Source organism: Buteo buteo, chromosome 4, assembly GCF_964188355.1.
Source record: "Buteo buteo chromosome 4, bButBut1.hap1.1, whole genome shotgun sequence".
Classification (NCBI taxonomy): Eukaryota; Metazoa; Chordata; class Aves; order Accipitriformes; family Accipitridae; genus Buteo; species Buteo buteo.
In genome coordinates, this window is record NC_134174.1 from 26,582,123 (window position 1) to 26,602,665 (window position 20,543).

The 20,543-nt window shown below is 46.1% G+C and overlaps 1 protein-coding gene across 2 annotated transcripts; it reads right to left on the reverse strand.

Moving 5' to 3' along the window:
- Positions 1 to 3,099: 3,099 nt before the first annotated feature.
- LPAR2 (lysophosphatidic acid receptor 2) lies at positions 3,100 to 19,910 on the reverse strand. Of its 2 annotated transcripts, none has more exons than XM_075025197.1 (3): positions 19,671 to 19,910; positions 14,749 to 15,491; positions 3,100 to 10,921 (listed from the first exon to the last, which is right to left on the reverse strand). In XM_075025197.1, the coding sequence occupies exons 1-3, from the start codon at positions 19,709 to 19,711 to the stop codon at positions 10,620 to 10,622; spliced, it is 1,086 nt and encodes a 361-aa protein (XP_074881298.1). In that variant the 5' UTR covers positions 19,712 to 19,910; the 3' UTR covers positions 3,100 to 10,619. The 2 variants fall into 2 exon arrangements, with proteins under 2 accessions (XP_074881298.1, XP_074881299.1); XM_075025198.1 differs by lacking the exon at positions 19,671 to 19,910 and adding an exon at positions 16,710 to 16,790.
- Positions 19,911 to 20,543: the final 633 nt, after the last annotated feature.

Consider the following 20,543-nt stretch of genomic DNA (forward strand, 5'->3'; position numbering starts at 1 on the left):
CCCCGCGACGTGCCCCGCCCCCGCCCGGCCACGCCCCCGCACGCTGGGGGCGGAGCCGCCGAGAGCCCCGCGCTGGGTCCTAGAGCCTCCCGCCCCTCTTCCCGGTTGCGGTCCCGCGGTTTCCCGGGCACGACGGACGGGCCCCGTCCCCTCCGTTTACCGGCGGAGGTTCCCGAGGAGCTGACGGGATCAAATTCACGCCGCCACGTCAGCGCGGCAATCGGCCATTTCATAAAACTGTATTCAGATAAGCTCTGGGGTTCCTCGCCTAATTGACCTCTAATTTGTCTAGGCTGACAATAAACAATCTTAACGTGCTAATGCGCATTTAAATGAGGTGCAAGGATTCCGTTCTTTGCCCAGCCGCCATCGTTTTCGCAGGTACCTGATGTCGGGCCAAGCATCGAACAAACACGGCACTTTGTCTCGATTCTCCGCTTTTTAGACTCAAAGAGAGCAGGATCATTCAGATCAGTGCTCGTGGAGCTTCATTAGTAAGAAACACAACTGAAGGAAGAATTAGACTATATATTTCTTCTTTGTTGCTAATACTGGTCACGTTTTTGAGTAACCTGAGGAAACCCTGTCACCTCTAAACTGATTTATTCTGCTCTGTCACCGCTAAGCTACTGATCTTCTGAAACACCAACACCACGAGTACCAAACAGCACCATAATTGCCTTCTTCCATCAGCAGGCAACACAGGCTTCAACCCCGGCTCAGGTCGTATTCACTCATTGCTTTGTCACCTTGGAAAGACACTTTAAGGTGACCATGCATGGCTCTGAGCGTGCAGAGGCTTCAACAGCAAAGCAGCTGTACATCTCATGTATTTACAGCTGAATAAGGTTTGCAGCTACAAAGCAGTGCAGAAAAAGTTACTCTTCATAGAGGGTCACCCAGGCAGCTTTATGCCAAGTTTTGGTATCTTCCTAAACTGCTACTTTAAAGTTATAGCACTATAGCTAGACCTAGGGTTGCCTAAAAATAGAAGCTAAAAAAAGGAGGAAAACTTGAATTTAGATTAGGTATTTCCATGCTTCTGTGCAAGCACAGAGCTGACTGCATCAATCATTGTTCTTCACCTTTTTCAGCGTTTTACCTTCCAACAGTGTAACACGCTTACAGGATTTACGTCCTTTTACAGCTGCCTTTCAAGCAGAAGCATCTTCCACGCTCCTGATTGCTACCAGTCCAACGCTTGAATCTTCACCTCATGGGCAAGAGTAATTTAACATTCAGTGTTGCAGTTTTAGTGCTGTTTAAAATAACAATATCAATTCTGCAAATATGAAATGTTGCATTCATCCTCCAAAGCAGGCATATGACGTTCATCTTCTGCTTCAGAACACAAAATCCGGGTTCGATCCCTCTCTCGGACACCTGGTGGCCAGGTCTCGGTGTCAGCCAGGCACGTCAGCTTCTCCAGCTGCTCAGCAAAATCTTTGTAAAGAAAACATTCCCTCCTAGACTACATGATGAATGATGAAAGTGCTGCAAACTGACCCAGAGCTTCCCCTCTGGGGATGTTCCCAGCAGAGTGAGTGCAGTGTATGGGCAATTGCTTGGCTGAAGTAGCTCTGCCCTGACAAAGTTAAAACACCTTTTCTATTCCTCTGCAGCAAACGCATTGATGTTCTTGTGAAAAAAGTTTACTAAAAGCAGCAATTATGGTAACATGCAGAGTCCTGATGACTCTGGAAGGCAGTAGGGCCCCTCAGGGACCTGGCAAAGCCTGGCCGAGGGTCCCTTTCCAAACACAAAGCAGGGCAACCTCCTCCTCTTCCCCCATTTAGCTTGTTCTCTCCCCCATAACACCACGTACCTCTTAAACCCACTGACATTTCCAGGCACCGCTACAATTATAATCAATGCAGAGTGGTGGTCAGAAGTCTTAGCATACTGACATTCCTTGGGGGTGGTGGTGGGTGGGTGCAATTGTTGCATTTTTAAAAAAAAGACAAAAATTTGTTACATTAGAAAATTTCCAAGAAACTTCTGGTATCAGTAAACACAAACTGTAAGTACTGAGCTCCCAGAAATCTGCTCAGCTCCACCCAGATCATGAAATCTTGTTTCCAGGCAGAGCATTACCATTCTCTTAGTATCAGTGCATTTATTGATTGAACTGACTAAAGCTTTAAATCAGGGAGGAACACAATAACCACAGTAACACTCTCAATCGACCTCATCTTGGCTCATTCACCTTTTTTTTTAATCATTGGGTAGTGTTTGGACCAGAAGCAGCATTAATGCCCAGAAACAGAACAGCTTTTTACTGTTTTAAGTGTACATATGTCTCTGTGTGTGTATATAGTCCCATTTATGGTTATCATGAAGCTTCAGTGCTCAAGCAACTCTGGCTCTTCATCTCTCTGGATTTGGTTCTATAGGGACAATGCCTGCATGGCCAAGCAGCGCTTTTGCTCATGCTAATACTTTCCACCATTACTACCACATCAGGGGATTGGCAGCAAACAGCAGCTGCTTTGTTAAAATTTCCAAATATGAGTAATTCAAATTGAGCTCTAACATTCATGTATAATGAAAACCAAGATCTATTCTGATTCCAGACCTCTGTGTTTAGATGTTCTGCCTTTGTTACTTCAGGTAAAAAAAATCTTAGCTAAAACTCCTGTGGAATAATACAGGAAGTGTCCTAAGCAAGGGACAACTTATTTGGAAAGGCATCAGTGCAGAAGCAGGGTGGGGGTGAAGACAGGAGAGACAGAGAGAGGCAGGGAAGAAAATGACAGTGACAGAGAAAACAGATAAACACTGCAAGTCCTGATGTTGTGACTTGGCTCAGAACAACCAACCCCTCCTCCTTTGTTATGCTAGCTTACCAGTAAGCAGTAATGACAGCGGTATTTAACCTGCAGCTTTAGATAGATTCTAGCACATCACTTTGTAGTGGAAAAGTTCTGCAGCATCCAGCCACCTTCCATTTATTCCAACATAACACCACAGATCTGGGACCTTGATTTAGGCACATGCTTGGCTTTAGGAGCTACAAGTTCCCACTCAACTCAGTAAGACAGTGGCCCCCCCCCCCCCCTTTGCAACATTGAGAACACACATACAGGGTTTTTTTCAGGCTTTATTTGAAGCAGGTTCTTGCATAAAATGCTGGGGCCAAATCCAATTCTGAGCAACACCTTTTAAGACCCCAAAGGCAGCAAAACCTGGCTCCCTGCATTCACACTTGTCAGGTTTTCACAATGAGGGAACTAATTTTCCCATGTCACAGGGCTGAATGTTTATGACCCTGTGGCTCTGGGAATGCTGACTGATGAGATACAGAGCAAGCACCACTGAAGAAACGCTGTATTTCTCAGCGTTTTGCTAAAATGATTAATAAACCATCTTTTCTCATTCACAGGCTGACTATAGGGGTAAAGGGAGCTGGATTAAAAGATGACAAGAAATTAAATTGTCTTGCAAAAGTTCTTGCTGATGCAGCCAAGGGAACGGAGAGAGCTGTCTCCAGCTCTCTGATAAATTGCCCTGTGCACTTCGATTGGAAATGGACTGGGGTATAATTAGCAAGTGAATTCTCTCCTGTCAGCACAAAAAAAAGGGGGGTGAGGGGGAAGAGTTCATTTTAAAACTGAAGCTGGGACTTCAGATGCCAACTGACAAGTTATAAACTGAGCCGGAAGCCCACAGAGCATAAACTCACAGGGAGATACACCCCCACTGTAGTCTATGCCTTATCACTAGGCATTTCCATAGCAAGAGCTACAGCTCAAAAAAGTGCTTGTGTTGTGATGGGATTAGATGAGCCGCTAGACCCATGATCCCTGCTTTTGCGAGGGAAGAGAGCAGCACACAGAAATGACAATCTCCCCAGCAAGAAGCTTGCATGCTCCGCAGCTGTAGTTCAGAGTTTACCTGGGCCAACAGACTTATTTGTCAATGCCTCTGCCCATAAGACATGTAAGTTATATGTACATGCATGAAGATACCTGCCCACTACACCTGCATGCCATTCATATGGGCAGAAACTCTCACCTTGCTCTTGCATCTGTGACTATTGCTTGCTGTCAGTGTCCTGTAAGTCGGAACATATGAACTTGGTTTCACAGATCAGAGGCTTTGCTCAGCCCCAAAACTAACCGGGAAGTTGTGGGAAGCAGGCTCCACTGCCACAACTAACGTCACCCAACTCCTAGATTCACATACTGGTGACAGCACGGGTGGCACAGCCCCTCCATGGAGCATTGAGAGGTGCCAGTGAGAGCATTAAAAAGTGCCAATAGGATGACGGGAGCCTATGCATCCCCCCTTCTCAGGGGAGAAGGGGACACAAAATGTCAGAGAACAAGAGAACACACGGTGAAAAAGCTTGGCTTACATTGCCTCCCGGCGGACGAAGGCTACAGCACACTGCACAACAGCTACCCCCATCCCCGCAGCAGCTGCCAAGGTTTTCCTGCCAGTAAGGGCACTCGTGAGCTACTTCCAACGAGAATCATACACTCACCATTTCAAAACACCACTTGTGGAGATCTCCCTAGGCTCTGGAGAGCTGCATCCCATCGTGTGCACAGTCACACTGTTCTGACCTGTGCTTGTGGTTATTCATGCACATGTCCTGCAGCTTCAACCTCAAGTTGCTTACGTACCCCTTGGCTGCCGCTGCAACAGCCTCGGGAACATCAAGCACTGTTACAGCAGATGAAGATGACTACACAGTCCATGCCTCAGACCACATGCAGCACTGTGGTGACACATGTCTGGGATGCGCTGGCTTTGGCTTTCATATTTGTGAAGTGCCTCCTGGACTCACCATGATCTGTCAGGGTTTCCAAACATAGGTGAGTTTTACTTTGATTTGGGCTGTGAGCTAAGTCACTTCTTACAGCCAGATTAAGGAAATGGTAAAATAAAACTGATCTGGCACTGAAAGCTGCATTACACTCGCAACAGCCCATACCAGAAAACATCAAGATACAAGGATGCATCTTTGATCTCTGACTATTTGTAATAAAAAGTGCAATTTCCCTGACAGCCAGAGAAAAAATAACAGAAAGTACCACTTCTGTGAAGGTCCCCAAGGCATGGAGACAGCAAGAAGAGAAAAGCAGCAGTGCCAAAAGCATTTCTGTTTCTCTGTCACCATACAGCACAGCAGCCAGTTAGCCATTGGTACCTCCAGATACCATGCTGCATTACTCCTACCAAGACAAAAGTGGGTGTTAAGTGCTAAAAATCAGAGGCGGGAAGCACCAAATAAATAATTTTATGAAAAATTACTACACCAAAGCGAAATCCAACGTGCAAGCTCCTTTTACTTCCTGGTTGGTGGCACTGAAATCTAGATGAGCCCATGATTATGAAACTTAGGAGGAAGATATTTTCCTGCTGCCTTTGGACATTCTTCCCCTACAGTCCTCGGGACATCAAGGGTGTGATGGGGACACTGAAGCTTTAGAAACATCTACAGACACATTTGAAAAATCTGAGAAATCCTGGGCACATTTTTTCCAGTTTGTATTCCTTGCTTTCAGTGAGCAGAGAAAAACTGGGAGAGTAAGACTGGTTCTCCCATGAAAAGGGTCAATGCAACTCAACCAAATGGTCCTTTCCAGATGTAAGCCAAGCAGAAGTCAGCTGAATGCTCTCTGCCACAGAACAGACTGAGGTGACATTTGTCAGGAAATGGGTGCAAACAACTAAAGAACAGTTATTCTCCCTGCTGGGAAATGCAGGGAAATCGGAGCCCCTCCTTACCTCTTCCTTCTTGTGCCTGCTGTATTCTCTGTAACAGTCACAGTGTAAGGACAACACCTGGTCAAGACCACCAGTTAGAAAAGAAGCATCTTCCAGAAAGTCCATCTGAAACTGGACTCCAGGCTTTCAGATGAGACACAGGTTCTTCTCACTTTTTCTCAGAGAAGTTACACTCACATATTGTGTGGGAGCGAGGACTTGTGAAACCCAACCTCTGCTGCTAAACATTGTGCTTTTTATAGAAAAGCTTTTCACAGAAATACCGCGGGAAGTAATTACTACACCATCAGTGTGATCTTCAGTTACCTTGGCTACACACATGCCAATCCACTGCAGAGAGATACCAGGCTTCACTTCACAACTGCACTAATGTGTGTCCTAAGCCAAGAAGAACTCGCCCTATAAAAGCTTCTAGGTGCTCGCTGTCTCCTTGCTGGCCTTCGGCGGGGGGAGCGCAATGCAAATGTATGGGTAGGCTCCTAAACTATCTACCACCATTATGCAGACCAGGGGCCCCAGGTGTCACACCAGTCACCCTTGCACATTAAAAATAAACTCTCAGTCATCATATTCCACTATTGCCCAAGACTTAGAAAAGCAGAACTAACTCCAAAAAGCTTAACTTCTGCATTGACTACACTTACAGTCTAGCAGAAACTTTGATCTTCATTTTCTGTGTCTCAGTAGGTCAGAGAGATGACAAACTGAAGTTTAAAAATGAAGAAAAACCCACCATACCCAGCTTCCCCTTATTAATCTCACTTTCCCCCTTATTCTGTCCTTCCCCTTCCTGCAGGTTGGGTTTAGGGTTTTCTTGGGGTTTGTTTTTTTTTTTCTTCAATAAAATAAACTTTCAGTGTCCATCAGTCCCTACAGTATTAATCTCCAGTGCTACCCTCCCCAAAAAACACACCAAAATCCATATTACTTTTGGCAGCAGCTTGCTTCAGGAATTCCAACCAGTCAGCAAGGCATGACCTCTCATTCCTGGAACCATACGGCCTATCTTTGATCAAGTTGTGTGTTCTCACTTGTCCCACATTTGATCCCTTTAAAGTACTTCCTAGGTGTCTCGTCCTTCCTCCCACCCAACACACCCTAAGCCTAGACCAATCTCACATGCCTAAAAAAAAACAAACCACAAAACAGCCCCCCCACCCCCCCACTAATTTCAAGGGGATTTCCTCTTAAAAAAAAAAAAAGCTTGATGAAACCAGCAATGAACCTTCAAAGGCAATTTCACACTGTGATTTAAAAAAAAGGCAGGGGGTCTTCTCAAACTGAGAAGAAGGATATTGCCACATTTAAGCTAGACACACCATAGGTTATGGATCATGAATTAAAAAACAAGCTATCCCATAAACCTGGCAGCATCCAGCTCTGCATACAATGATAAAGTTATATTTAAAGTCTTCTAAGCAGCTTTGGAAAACGAACATGTAATCAGGTAACACCACACCCTCTTCTGCAGCATCTTGTTCAGAACACAAAACTGAGTGAAAAAAACACAGTGCAACGTGGTTCCTGCCTCCATGTAGCTGGGCAAGGCTTTTTGTTTCCAAATAAAACTAGAAAGTAAAGTCATTTGGAATACTGCACAACCTAAACCCCTCTTTTTTGTGATATGTGTTTTATATACACCATTTATGTCTCCCCCTCTTCCCTCCCCCCCATCTTCATTGCTGGAAGGGCAGTTAAAATCCTCCTCCTATCTCTTCTGCCTCATTGATTCACTATTTCTTTTCAAATCTCACTGAAAACAGCACTTTCCAGGCTAGTTTCTATGACTTCTAATTTCCTGCTCTCTCATCTATTACAGCCAGCTGGAAACAACTAAAAATCCAAGGGTCCCAAGTCACTCGGGAAGAGAAATCTCACTGAAGAATTTCAGGCAACCTGCCTCCATTCCTGATGGGTGCCAGCCATCACTCAGAAACAAGCTCCATGAAAGGTCTGGGACTTTTTTCCTCCTCCTTACAGTAATCAGTTGCTATTTACCTTTGTGAAATCCTGCATTTTGAAGACTGCTAGACTATAAGCTGCATTTGTACATTCAATTACCATTACTCAGCAGAGTCCATTTTTATACAAAAAGGGTTGACATCCTTCAGGGAGTCAGGATGTTCTGCCGGGTACAAACTGGTCAAGTTCTTGATATACTTTCCATCAGTGTTGTATATGACAGTTCTTTTAGTATTTACATTGGTTTGGCAGTTAGGATAAATTGAAATAAACCATTTAAAATACTGGAAAAAACCCTCAGATATGACCCTCTCTATATTGTGATCGTAAAGCATCAAGAGTCTGTTGTCAATGACTTAAAGTCAGCCTGTGTTGCAGGTACTTACAGGAAAGCGCTTGTCAGAGTGGGATCGCATTGCTTAAACGCGGCTCGACAAGCAGCCAGCAGAAGGCTGAGGTCAGGCTAGTTACCAGATCCCTCAGGGAAGAACGTGTACAGCTTAAAGACCCAACTGGGCATAAAAGCCAACGGCAGGTCTTCTAGGAGCCAAGCGTCATCTCACCCACTACAAAGATTCATTCACACCCCAATGCAGTACAGTCAATTCTTTACACACACCCCAGTTAAATCAGACTGGTATTAATCCCACACCGAGACAATATGAACTTTCATATTTTCTCCTTCCCCCTTTGTTAGTAAAAGAAAGGCAGAGCTTAGCATGTATTTAATTGTAAAATTAGCTTTGCATGAAGTAGGATTCATGCACTTCCTGATTTAGGGATGTTCAGGAAAGCAGAAAGAAAAGGTCCAAGTTTGTTCTGTCCTCCCAGTAACAGCTTTCCAGATGCTCGCTATTACTGTCTTCCTCCAGCTACTGCTAATTCACCACCTGCTTCCACTGCAGTGTGTACCTGTATCCCAATAAGAGTATTTGCCAGGGAAAGTAAAAGTAACTAGAAGTCATCTTTGGCAATAAAAATACAATTACACCTTCTCTTAGCCCTACCACCTGGTATGCTTTAATAGTGTGAAATTTCCCCAAACCAGCCAACTCTGGTGTTTACAAGCAATGGACCAAGGCTGTGGCCTTACTCCCTGCTCTGGCTGCAGATGGCTGGCTGAAAATTACTTCCTCCAGTTCTCTCCACGCTCTTTCTGGAGGCTATAACCCCTCCAGCCACACATGCACAGTCCTGCAAGATACTCTCAAGGGCAACCTACCTAGAAGGCAGATCAGTAGCAGGGCCACTGCGCAGCAAGTCACAATGGATGCAAGCACACAGACCAGTATCCCTCCCTTCCAGCATCACATCACACAACTGGAGGATGTTACTTTTCCCAGGGCTTCAGAGCAGGGACACAGGGGAAAAACTCCAAGTCTTTTCTAAAACCCAGGACAAAATATTTATTCAAAAAGTCTCTGGGACACGGAGATGGGAACCATATTCCAAGACTGTTTTAGTCAATTCAGGAGACTGTCACCTTAACACTGTCACTTCCTGACCATGTTCTGCAAGAAAAAGTCCATACACACACATCTGAGTAACAATGCCTCCAGTAAGTTGTCTTCTCTGCAAAGCCAACTAAGGTGATCAGTCAGGAAGCTGATCATCTGACAGAACAGGGCTGTTTTATTAAAAAAAAAATCAAAACAAAAAACAAAACCAAATTATAAATTTAGACAATATTCCAAAACCTGCCTTCTGTTAGCCTCTCCCTGCTCTCACAGAAGCCCATGGTGAACAACTAACCCTCAATTTTGGACTGTCACAGGCACACTCACACTGTTGAAGTTTAATAGTGTGAAGGAAACCTGGAGAAGTGTTTACAGTTTTTCAGCCATGAATATTCTTCCACCAGCAGAGCATCTGCCCTCCAGTCTGGCCTCGCAATCAAGAGTGACAGTTTACATTACATGTCAGATGCAGCCAATGGACTTACTCAGAAAACTGGATCCTATGTGCACTAATATTAATTAATATTGCTAATTTCTTATGGTGGTTTGCTGAGAGAAAGACTACATTCGAACAGACTATTAACACATTATTTGGGCAGTTGAGTATTAAGGTACAAACTGCACATTAAAACCTAAGGCAAAAATGCTGATTGCCTTGGAATCCAACCTAAACCTGTCCCAAAGGGCTTTCAGTGAGTAGAAAGATGGTTTAATGGGAACATGACTCACTCCACGTTTATGAATAGGCAATGAACTTGTGAATACCACATGGTATCACTTAGCAGAACACAAACACAACTGCAGTGAGTTACAGCACCACTCTCCATTTTAGGAAAGAATTAGGTGCTCCTAAGACATCCTCCAAAAGCCCAGAGTACTTTGAAATTCAGTAATGGACACTTAGGAAAGCAGGAATCTGCTTCTCAGGAAACAATTCAAACAGATTCCTCTCGGAAGAGGCCTTAAGAAGAATATAATTTCTGAAGCAGGTGGAACACGACCTGAATAAGACTCTCTGGGGAAACACTAAGCAGCTCTGTTTAGGAAGCAACACATAAAGCTGAAGAGCTTTGGCTCTTTGGAGTACGCTACCACTGGAATGACTATTTCTGAAGGCAGTAATACTGAAGTACCAAGAAAATACTTTGCTTGCTGAGAGATCACACGAGATTCTTGTTGTACATAGCATACTTCTAGATGCTGCTAAATTAAATCAACTTTGCATTAGAAATAGCAGTCTTTAATAAGAATACTACTCAAAGTATGTTTGTCCTAAATAATGCACCATCCAGCAGTTCCTTAAAAGCACCTTGTCCTTTATCGATGACAAGTTTCTATAGAAATATTTATGCTTGAGCACATAAAAGAAGTCTCTACTGCTTTAGAAGCAGGTCGCTCTTAGCCTCCGCTCTTTTGCTCAGAAAGCAGCCACTGTTCAGCACCATGCTTGTCTCTGATCAAGAGCTAAATAGAGGAATCCACAGTAAAGTGCCCGTTCTGAGAAAGTGTTCTGCGGTCTGTGGTGTTTAACTTCACCACCGTGGGGGTGTATTTGGAATTCCTATAACACACAAAGCAGAGGATCCTCCGGAAGGTGCTACGCATCTCGTTGTCCCTGTAAGAGTAGACAATAGCGTTTATCAACGAATTGATCTCTGCCAGCAAAAGGACATATTTCTCCACTGCTAGAACATTGCAGCTCTTGCAGCCCAAGCCATCCAGGAGGAGCACAACTTGTCCTGGAGTCCAGCAGATAACAAAAGCACCTGGGGAGAGAAGAACCTATGTTAGAGAAAAAGCAGGTTCCTGGCCCTGCCCAGTCATTCACCATAAAGATGTTCAATGGAATTTATCTCATGAAAAAAGTTAAATAGGGACAACCCCCCCCCCCCCCACTAGATTCACTATATTTTTGCTTTGGAGGAAGACCAAGGATTCAATCAGCAAATACTAAAAATGGATGCATTGGCTTTCCCCTCCACCTTCCCCATCCCTTTCACTCAGAACAACACTTCCAAGTACTTTCACTTACCTCCTCTTGTCTCCATCATTACATTTACAGAGTGAAGATAAAGTCTCCACATTTCCTATTTACGTGCCACCCCCTCCAAAAAGGGAAGCAGGTCATAAAATTAGGGAAGAGCCAGGGTGATACATCTTGACCAAAATAATCTCCACTGTCCATATGGTTTATGGGGGCTTTAGTTAACAGCATGAGTTTAGAAGAGTCCTGGCCAACACCTGGGGCACTCCAATGAAGTCTCTCACACAGCTATATGCTGAGCAGAAAATAGGCAAGCAATGGGCTGGCCAACACCAGGACTGAGCTGGACAAACTCCACCACTGATTCAGTCGGGCTGATACTATGTTCTTGCCACCACCTGCAAAGCTCTTTGGCAAAAGGGTAATTGCTGTTTTGCATGACGGAGTGGGAGGTGCCTGCGGCTCCTAAAGCCCTTTTTGCGGTCATGATTTTAAGGCTGACGCAAATGGAGCACTCGCCCATCAGTGCTCCTGGAAGTCATACATAAGGTTGTATCTTAAAGCACAGGAACTGCACCCTGCTGTGCCTTCTGGGAAAGGGTGGAAAAGAACAAGACTTTCTGGGAACTTTGCAACTACACCCTTTACTGAAAAACATCTGTCAGGAAAGAACAACAGCCAGAGGAGCTGCACCAAAACCGAAAGGCTGAATTTAAAGCTGTTATTGAGTGAAATGCTGCACTGGTGAAAAGTCCAAGGAACACTTGGGAGGGATCTTCAGGGTTTCTGGGAGACTTCCCAGCCAATTTCAGGCCACTGCATCAGGTAACCCTTTTTATTTAAGCAAATCACGCTCCCAGAAGGTCAGCACAGCAGCCACACATCTGGGCCAGGCAGCTTTCCCCACACTTGCAGACATGACATTACCCCCTTTAAATTTAGCAAATATACAAAAGATTCCTGGTTGTCATGAAGGAATGTCCAATACTTCTATCTTGAGTGAACCTGCAGGAACGGGACCTCCTTGTTTAGTGATGTAACATTTTTAGCCAGGTTTTCATCATCCACAAGGCAAGCCAGATTCTCTAAATAGTGGCTTCCAGCAGCACTAAGTAAAGCCAGAGGAAGAGTAAAGATGAGAGGGGAAAAACGAAAAGAGGTACCTAAAAAGTCTGGGGCCTTCGCCTGCAAATCCAGCTGACTTCCTTGCTCCCTAATGGAAGCTAAAGTATTCAGAAGGAAGCCTGAACTCCTAATAATCTAACACAGCATGGTCACTAACAACTCTGCCCTGTGGTTTGGTCATCATCACATCCTGAGTCACTCAACTGGTCTGTGGGAAAATTTGCTCCTAGTTCCCAGATGTACCTTGGACTTATTACTGGTTTCCAGGTCAGCTCCTAGACCTGTTCTTAATGCCCAGGACCTGCAGGATTATCAACCGCTGCTACCTTGCCTTGCAATGAAGTGGCACACATAGACAGCTCCTACCGCACCCTCAACTTCCTCACACGCTCACCAACAGCTACACCCTCTGATGCATAAGGCGCAAAGTATTCCTCTGTGCAGAGTCCAAGTTTGCAGAAGGCTGGGGAATGAGAGGGTGGAGAAAGAATTACACCAGGGCTTTCACAGGGAGGGGAAAAAACCCTCTGCAGTCTCAATTTTCTGTACACTGAATGCAAACAGAAAGGTATTTTCCCCAGAGTTGAGCAATTCTCTCCCTTGTTCCCTCCTGTGCAAGGGACCCGTACAGAACCAACTGCTGCTTCTGTCCGACGCTGCTCTGCAGAGGAAGGGAAAACCCTTTGGTTACAAGAGTCCCAAAGGCCTGATGTACTCCTGAGTCTCCCTCAACTTTCCACATTAGGTTTCCTCCCCACTCTGTCTGTCCTCAGACACCAGTCCCAACTCCCCATGAAACCACAGCAGCTCTTCTGAGACACCTCTGGCCCAAGCTTTTTCCTCACTCAAGCCAGAAGGGGAGACATCAAGAGGAAAGGGATCTCCCAAAACAAGGTGATGCACCAAGGGTGAATTGCTTGTTCCTTCTTGGCTGGCATCTCCATCCAGCCAACCCTCTTCCAGTTGATATTGTGAAGCCCCGTAAAATTAAGCAGTCCTGCTGACACCACAGGGTGACCCTCTGATACCGTTTGGGAAGGAAGGGGGAACAAAACAACTTCTCTCCACTGTGGACTGTGTAAAATATATGAAGTGAATCATTCTGACCCTCTGTGCAGCATCTGATCAGCTCCAAGGCAGTAATGAACTCCCAGCTGCATGCAAGAGATGGAGAGATTGTGAGGCAGGGAAGACGACATCACAGGAAAGGCAGGAACAGGCAGAAAACTCCAGTTTCGATGCTCACAAGTTGCAACAGGACCTGGCAAGCCAGCATGCCCCCAAGCAGGGACACACCAAGCAGCCCAACAGCCCCCCCACACTGCTCCCACCCTGCTCCCCTCCCCTGCTGAGCCCTGCTTTGCCAGCAGGAGTTCACAAGGGAGTAGTCTTTGTTTGCAGCTACAAGGTTTTCCTGACGGAGCAAATTCTGCGCTTATCAGGGAAGATTTGCAAGCAAGGGGTTGTGACCATAGGCCCAGAGTCGAGCTGGGTTGCGGAAGATCTGAGCGCATTGATTTATTTCACTTTAAAGAAAGGTTGTTAGACCATTAAAGCACAAGGCAAAAAACAGATTAAAGAAATCATGGAGTCATAAGCTGTTGAAAGCACAATACAGGCACCAGCCTCCGCTGTTAGATGTGCAGCACTGGACAGAACAGCACATATCCAAAGAAAGTTAAATATCCTGCAGAGGCAGAGCCTGAGCGCCAACCACTTCCAGTCACTGATCTGCTCTTATTTGCACTACAGACTGCAGATGCAGACAGACTGACAGGCAGTTAGCACTCTGCTGGAGATCCCAAGCTCACGAGAGCAGCTCGAACTAAGAGTTGAGAGTTCCCAGGGATGTATTTACCCAAGCAGATTGAGACCTTGTACTGAGCCGCTCCAAAAAAAATCTGAACAGAGTTCAGTGCTTTGTTCCAGTAAACAGTAAGGAATTTGGATGTAACTCCCTCATTCTCTCTTCCCATCACCTTGGAATATCTGCCCCAAGCCTCTCTCCATCCTTTAATAAAGGATGAACTAAGTGCTGTTTCTTGATCAAGGCCTGATTATAGCTCCCAATTCCATTCTACCCTTCTATTGGGGAAGCATACTAGGAGTTGAGCACATAGAAGAGCTACTTCTGTGCCCAAAGCACCTGCACTTAGAGCAGTCAGATATTACCAAGTTCCTCTTGTCTCTGCTAACCAGAGGAGCAGCCATGTCAGAGGGCAAGGGATTCAGGAGCTTGCCCTCCCCTCTGTCTGCCAGGTTGCTCCCATTACAGCTCACACACAATTCATGCAGAGTCCTGACACCATCGAGTTCCTCAGCAGCCAACCAAACCATCACCCCAGCAGCTTCAGAGACCAGGGAAGCAGAATGTCACTTCCCGATCTTCCATGTTGTCCCGAGCAGATTCACCTCACCAACCCCACACAACCCAGGATGGAGGATCAAAGTGTCATTTAGATTGACTACAGCAAGTGGACTTACTTAGGATAATAGTGACCGTCTTGACAAGGCTGATCATGGTCTCCTTGTAGCGGGGGTGGAAGCTAGTGTGCTTGGACATCCGTGTCATCTTCCTTTTGACATAGATGAAGATGTGTGTGTACACAACCACCATGATCAGGAAGATGACCAGGTTGGAGATGGCCCAGAAGGTCAGGTAGCTCCTGCTGTAGAGCGGTGCCATGCTGGAGCACTTCTCCAGGGCACAGAGACAGTGCCAGCCATAGGAAGGGATGAGCCCCAGGAGCAGAGCCGTGACCCAGATACAGAAGATGAGGATCATCACACGCTGGTTGGACATTTTGCTGTGTAACTGCATAGTAAAAACAGTCTGGTGCCTTTCTACAGCGATCGCCAGCAAGTTCACCACAGAGGCTGTCAAGCTGGTGTCCAGCAGGCTCTGACGGATGAACCAGGTCTTCAGGGAGAGCTCTGCTGTCCTAGGTCCCGTGTGGAACATGAGAAACATGTATGCGATGCCAGCAAAGAGGTCAGCAGCTGCCAAGTTCCCCAGCAGGTAGTAGATGGGGTAGTGGAAACGCCGGTTGATGATGATAGCAGTGATGACCAGCAGGTTGGTCAGGAGCACAATGACACTCACTGTCAGGCCCAGGGCAACTACCAGGACATCCTTCGTCCTCCAGTATGTAGTCAGCTCTTTGCGGCTGTTGTTGTAGAAGAACCCCACAGTCTCATTGTAAAAACAGTGCTTCATTGCTGCTGTCCTAAAGAGGGATGAGAGTATCGTTAGCTTGTTGTGCCCGCACACACACATACAACTATTACAAGCCAGGGAGATGCTGAGCATTACAATAATGCCTTTGACACAGATGGAGGCAGGGAGGAGCTTGAAACACAGGAACAACCACACGAGCAACAGAAAACCACTTCTGTATTCGAGACGGAGCTACACATCTCACAGGCCAAGTCCTCATCTGTCCTCAAAGCCATATTGAGGATGCAGCAAAACCTTGAACATTCATGGGAGGAGATAAGGTTTGCCAGATCTGATAAGAGATTCTCCCTGTCCCGCCCACGCAGCTTCATGGGGATGACAGACAAAACTATTTCTGTTGTCCCAGATGTCCTACTTCAAAAATGTAAAAACAAAGCAGCAGCAAAGAAGGTTTATCAGTCAATCACTGAACAACACTCTGATGAAGACTCTGAGCCTCTGCAGCTGTTGCAGTCCCCAGGACTCCTGCTTCTGGTTCAGTGAGCACACATATCTCATCTTTCCTGGGTAGTTTTATTGCTTAAAGGCTAATGTAATGCACAGCTGCTTCCGAACACTGCTCTATGCGCAGCGCTTGCTGATCCTTCCAAAACAGGTAAGTACTTCCCAAACTTTGCCGAGAGGCAAAGAGCTGGGCAGAAACAAGCTCCTTGGCCCCGAAAAGTAAACAGTAGCAAAAAGTCAGCACATACAACTGTGGGGCTGGATCTCTGGAAGAGCCGGATCATCTGGAACCCCTGCAGCACTTCCAGACTACACAAGTGTGTGGGGTCAGCATCCACAGTATCAACTTCAGAGTATCACCCAGTAAGTCACCTGTGCAACAAGGGAGGCAACTCCCTTCTCCCCTTCCAGATCTGGAACAAGGCTGCAATTCAAAACTCATTGAAGTCAGTGGAAAAACTTTATAGGAAAAGATGTTTAAGTCTCAAGAAGGACTTTTCACATTTCTTTGACACACTCGGCATTTCTGGGAGCAAGACCAGACAAGCCATTCATCTGGATCATAACGTTAAGCATTAATTTTCAAAGCCCATATACCTCTGGTAATCTAACATCCTGTCCTGTGGACAGCCAAACATGAAGCAGCAGGTTAAGTTAAAGGATGTTTTACCTTACAGAGTCAAAATTTAAACCCAGTAATTGAGCAGGTGTTAACTGTGCTACTTGTCCATAAAAAAAATGAAAACACGAAAAGATAAAGCACCATGAACAAACCGAAGGGATGAGCAGAAGCCCGATCATCACACCCCACAGCAGATGTTCATGTTCCTTTCCTAACCAAGAGCTTGGAAATCTCAAGTCAGGGCTGGCTGCAGTTCCCGCTGGGATGGGCAAACCCAGTTTGGAGCCTCCTTCCTTGTGGCATCGAGGTGCTGAAAAATGACACAGTTTTTCCTTACCCTGGTGTGTTCCGCACATGAAGTCACTGGTTCTCCCTGTCCTCTCATGAGCTCAACTATCACTCTCATTTTAGAGAAAGCTTAACACAGACCACACAGCAAGAGTACCATCCTCTTCAGACAGGGAGAAAACCCAAAGTGCCCGACTCACAATTCACTTTAATCATCCCCGAAACCAAAACACAGCTCAGGGGCTCTAATTAGTTGCATGTTCCTCCACTCTCTAGGCAGCAGAGTTTTCTGGGACACTTCAGCAGGAGCTCTCAGCATAGCAGCAAGGTTGCTGTTAGTAACAGGGAGGAGATATCTTTGCAGGCAGGCCAGTTTGTTATCACCTGCACCGCACCTACCTCTGCCTGCACACATGCCAAGTTGTGCAAACAAGATGGCTGAGCCAGGAAAACCCTATCATACCTGCAGCTGAACTTTTGATCTCTGCTGCCATAATGGGCTCTGTATCAGCCTGCTTCAGCATAGGCTGTCTTTACCATAAGGTGAGAAAGCTACACAACTGAACTAATTCACTTTAAAGTCTGCTGAATAAGGAAATACTATTTTTTACAAATATTGGTGAGGAAGAAAGGACAAGGAGGCAGAAGAGGAATCAACTTGCCCCAGGGGATGGAGTCATGGGCTAGTACTACATTAACAAGTCCATCTTTCCTTTCAGGTCATGGGATGTTCGTAGATCTCAAGCTGTAGAGCTGTTCAGGAGTCATGCAGTCCAAACGCAGCGCACAAGATGAAGGCAACCAAGTGGGATCTGCAGAGATACCATGTGGTGACTTGGCAGGTAACTTGAGAGTATTTTGGCTCAGAGGAAAGCGATAGAAGAACAAGGGAGGAAAGCCTAGGAACAGGACAAATGCAACCGCTGTGAATCACAGGCAGATGGGTGACCACCTTCATTAGGTGTATCTGGGGAGGCACCAAATCAAAGGCTAGGCCATTCTTAAGCAAAAGAGTTTCCTCTAAACATTTCTGAAAGCTTTAATCCCAAATAAAGGAAATTACTGCTGAAGTTAGGTAAGTCACTTCACCTTTTTAAGACTACACATGTGGATGCTCAGGAAAGAAAGGGGGAAAGAAATGAAAGCGGTATCAGGGTTTGGAGAACACTGTCCAGCCACATGAACAAGCAGGTTTCAAATGCCATTTAAACCCATTCACATTTTTGCTGTGGAGTAGCATAACTGTTCCCCCCCCAGTTATAAAAGTTTAACTGATACAATGAGGATCATAACAGAACAGGCACTTCCCTGTGCACAGTGTAGCACAAAGACAGCTCACACTACACTTCAATTTTTCAGGAACATTAAAATACCACAGTGAAATAACATGCTGATGGATCTAGGTCTTAATCTCAGTAATTTTTGGGCTGACACCAAGACAAATTTAATCCAGATAAGACTAGCTTTAAAATTGCCACTAAGTTATGGAGACCAATCTTATTTTGTTGCAAATTTTAAAGATCCCACAGCTATGACAGGCCCCATAAACTTCCTCCTGGCAAATTAGGAACTTTTTTCAAAGCATTATACAAGTGCTGGTTCAATGGTATGTTTACTGGGGGAGGGGATTAGAGCTGTGCAAACCCACAAAGGAGCTGTGTTCTGCATGTGTAATACTCAAATCTAGAGAAACAGCCCCTCAGCATTAATCCTAATGACAATGCCCGAAATGCTTCTTTAAGCAAGACCCAGTTAGAGCGCAGGGAGAAGCTTGAGAGTTGCAAATCCCTCTGCAATGTGCGTAGGTTACAAACTAAATCTGTGCAATACTGTGAGCTGGGTGGGGTCCAGGAGGGACTGACAGGTTAATGCTTGTGACTGGTTCTGGGAGCTTGTGTGCCATTTCACCACTACCCTGCAATTAGAAAACTGACCTTGGAGCTTGGCATCAAGGGCAGACAGTGCCACAAATCAAAATTTAACAGGCAGTGCCAGGGGAAGAGGAACACCCTGCCCATAGCAGCAAGCAGATAGAAAGTCAGGCTGGTGCCATGATGCACAAAGGAGCTGGATGAGTCTATTGTTCAGTGTCCGAGCAACCCCCTTCCATGGCCTTACACTCCTCAGCAGGATCTTACAAGATTTTTCCTTACTAGCATTGTTTACTCGGTAAAACAAGACTCTAGTTACGTGCTGCAACAATTCAGCAGCCCCTTTCCTTGAGCAATACGCAAACACAGCCTCTTCTCTAATCACACTACCTCAAACTCCGCTCAAGTCTCCCCCCTTAAAATCGAGTACAGCTTTTGCAGTTTGGTAGGAAGCAACCACCACACAAAATGAGCGCAGAACGCATCTTTTCTCCTTGCCAGCGTTATCCATGTGCATACACCGGCTCCCTTCTTACTCAGTTAATTACCACCCCAGGTTCACGGTAAGTTCAGAGTCCTTTTACACAGAAAGTAAAGGTGTAAGTGTCCTCCCTTCTCCATTTCCTCTTGCTTGCAAAAGTGGAAAATGCTAGTCAGCTCCTTGAGATCTGGGAAGACATTCAACACTTGTTAACAAAGCGACAGCCAGCCTAGTGTGGAAGTGAACAGAGATGAATGGCTGAATTTATGCTCCCACTAATAACCACAATCAGCGTTGATGAAGACAGAACAATGGATCTATGAAGGCTCATGGGGACTCAAATCCAACCTGTTTTGCCCATGTCCACTGCACACGGATTTACGAGGCCAAACATTCAAGCCACTGCTATATTTTTAAGCCATAAACAGTACAAGCTTTTACTCCAAAGAATAGCGTTCTTACCTGAAAGCACAACCACCGCATCCAAACTTGACATTTAGCATTGGTCTCCCCACCACAGGAAACCAGAGCAGCTATCCAGCAAGGAGATCCCCATCTCTGGAGGGCAGAGGTGCTTTCCAAGCAACGGAAAAAAAAAAGGCAAAGTGCCTTACAGGAAAGTTTCAGGCAAGCGTTACAGCCTCAGAGTCCATCACGGACCGCTCCGAAACACTGGCTCCTGGGAGGCAAGTTTGCAAAAGCTCCGATGAGCCCGTCCCTCCTTGGGTCCTCCCCTAGGCGGGTCCTTCCAGGAGACCCAGGAGCTGTAACCCGAATCCTTGCCGCCTTCATGGAGGCCAAAGCCACTTTCCAAGCACCTCCGGTTCTGGCTGGAACGAGTTAGCTCCGATCCGCCAGCATCACCCTCGTGGACCGTTCCTGCCGGCAAGGTGCTGCTCTGTGGGAACTGGTACCCTCTGGTCCCAACGCTCCCGCCGCACCAGTTTGCCCCGTGGTGGGGGTTTGCTCATGCTCGCCTGCTGCCCCAGAGCCTTCGCCCCACCACAGGAGGGGAGCAGATCTTCCAAATGACCATGTGCCATCCCATGGTGGAGGAACTGTCTTCCCTTGGTACCAGCAGGCTGTTTTCCTAGCCTACAACTACAGCACCCACATCTCAAGTGGACTGTCAGGTCAGGATCCGGCCCCCCAAATCCCCCACAGCAGCCACACTTGCCCAGTGCAGCGCAAGAAAGCTTGAAACAGGGAAGAAGCGGGGAGAAGGAGATGTCGTGAGACACGAGGGAAACTGAGGCACATACTGGAAAGGACTTTCCTGCCACTTGGTGAAAGTGCATGTCACTGCTAGAAAGAGAGCTCACATTTCTGATAAGT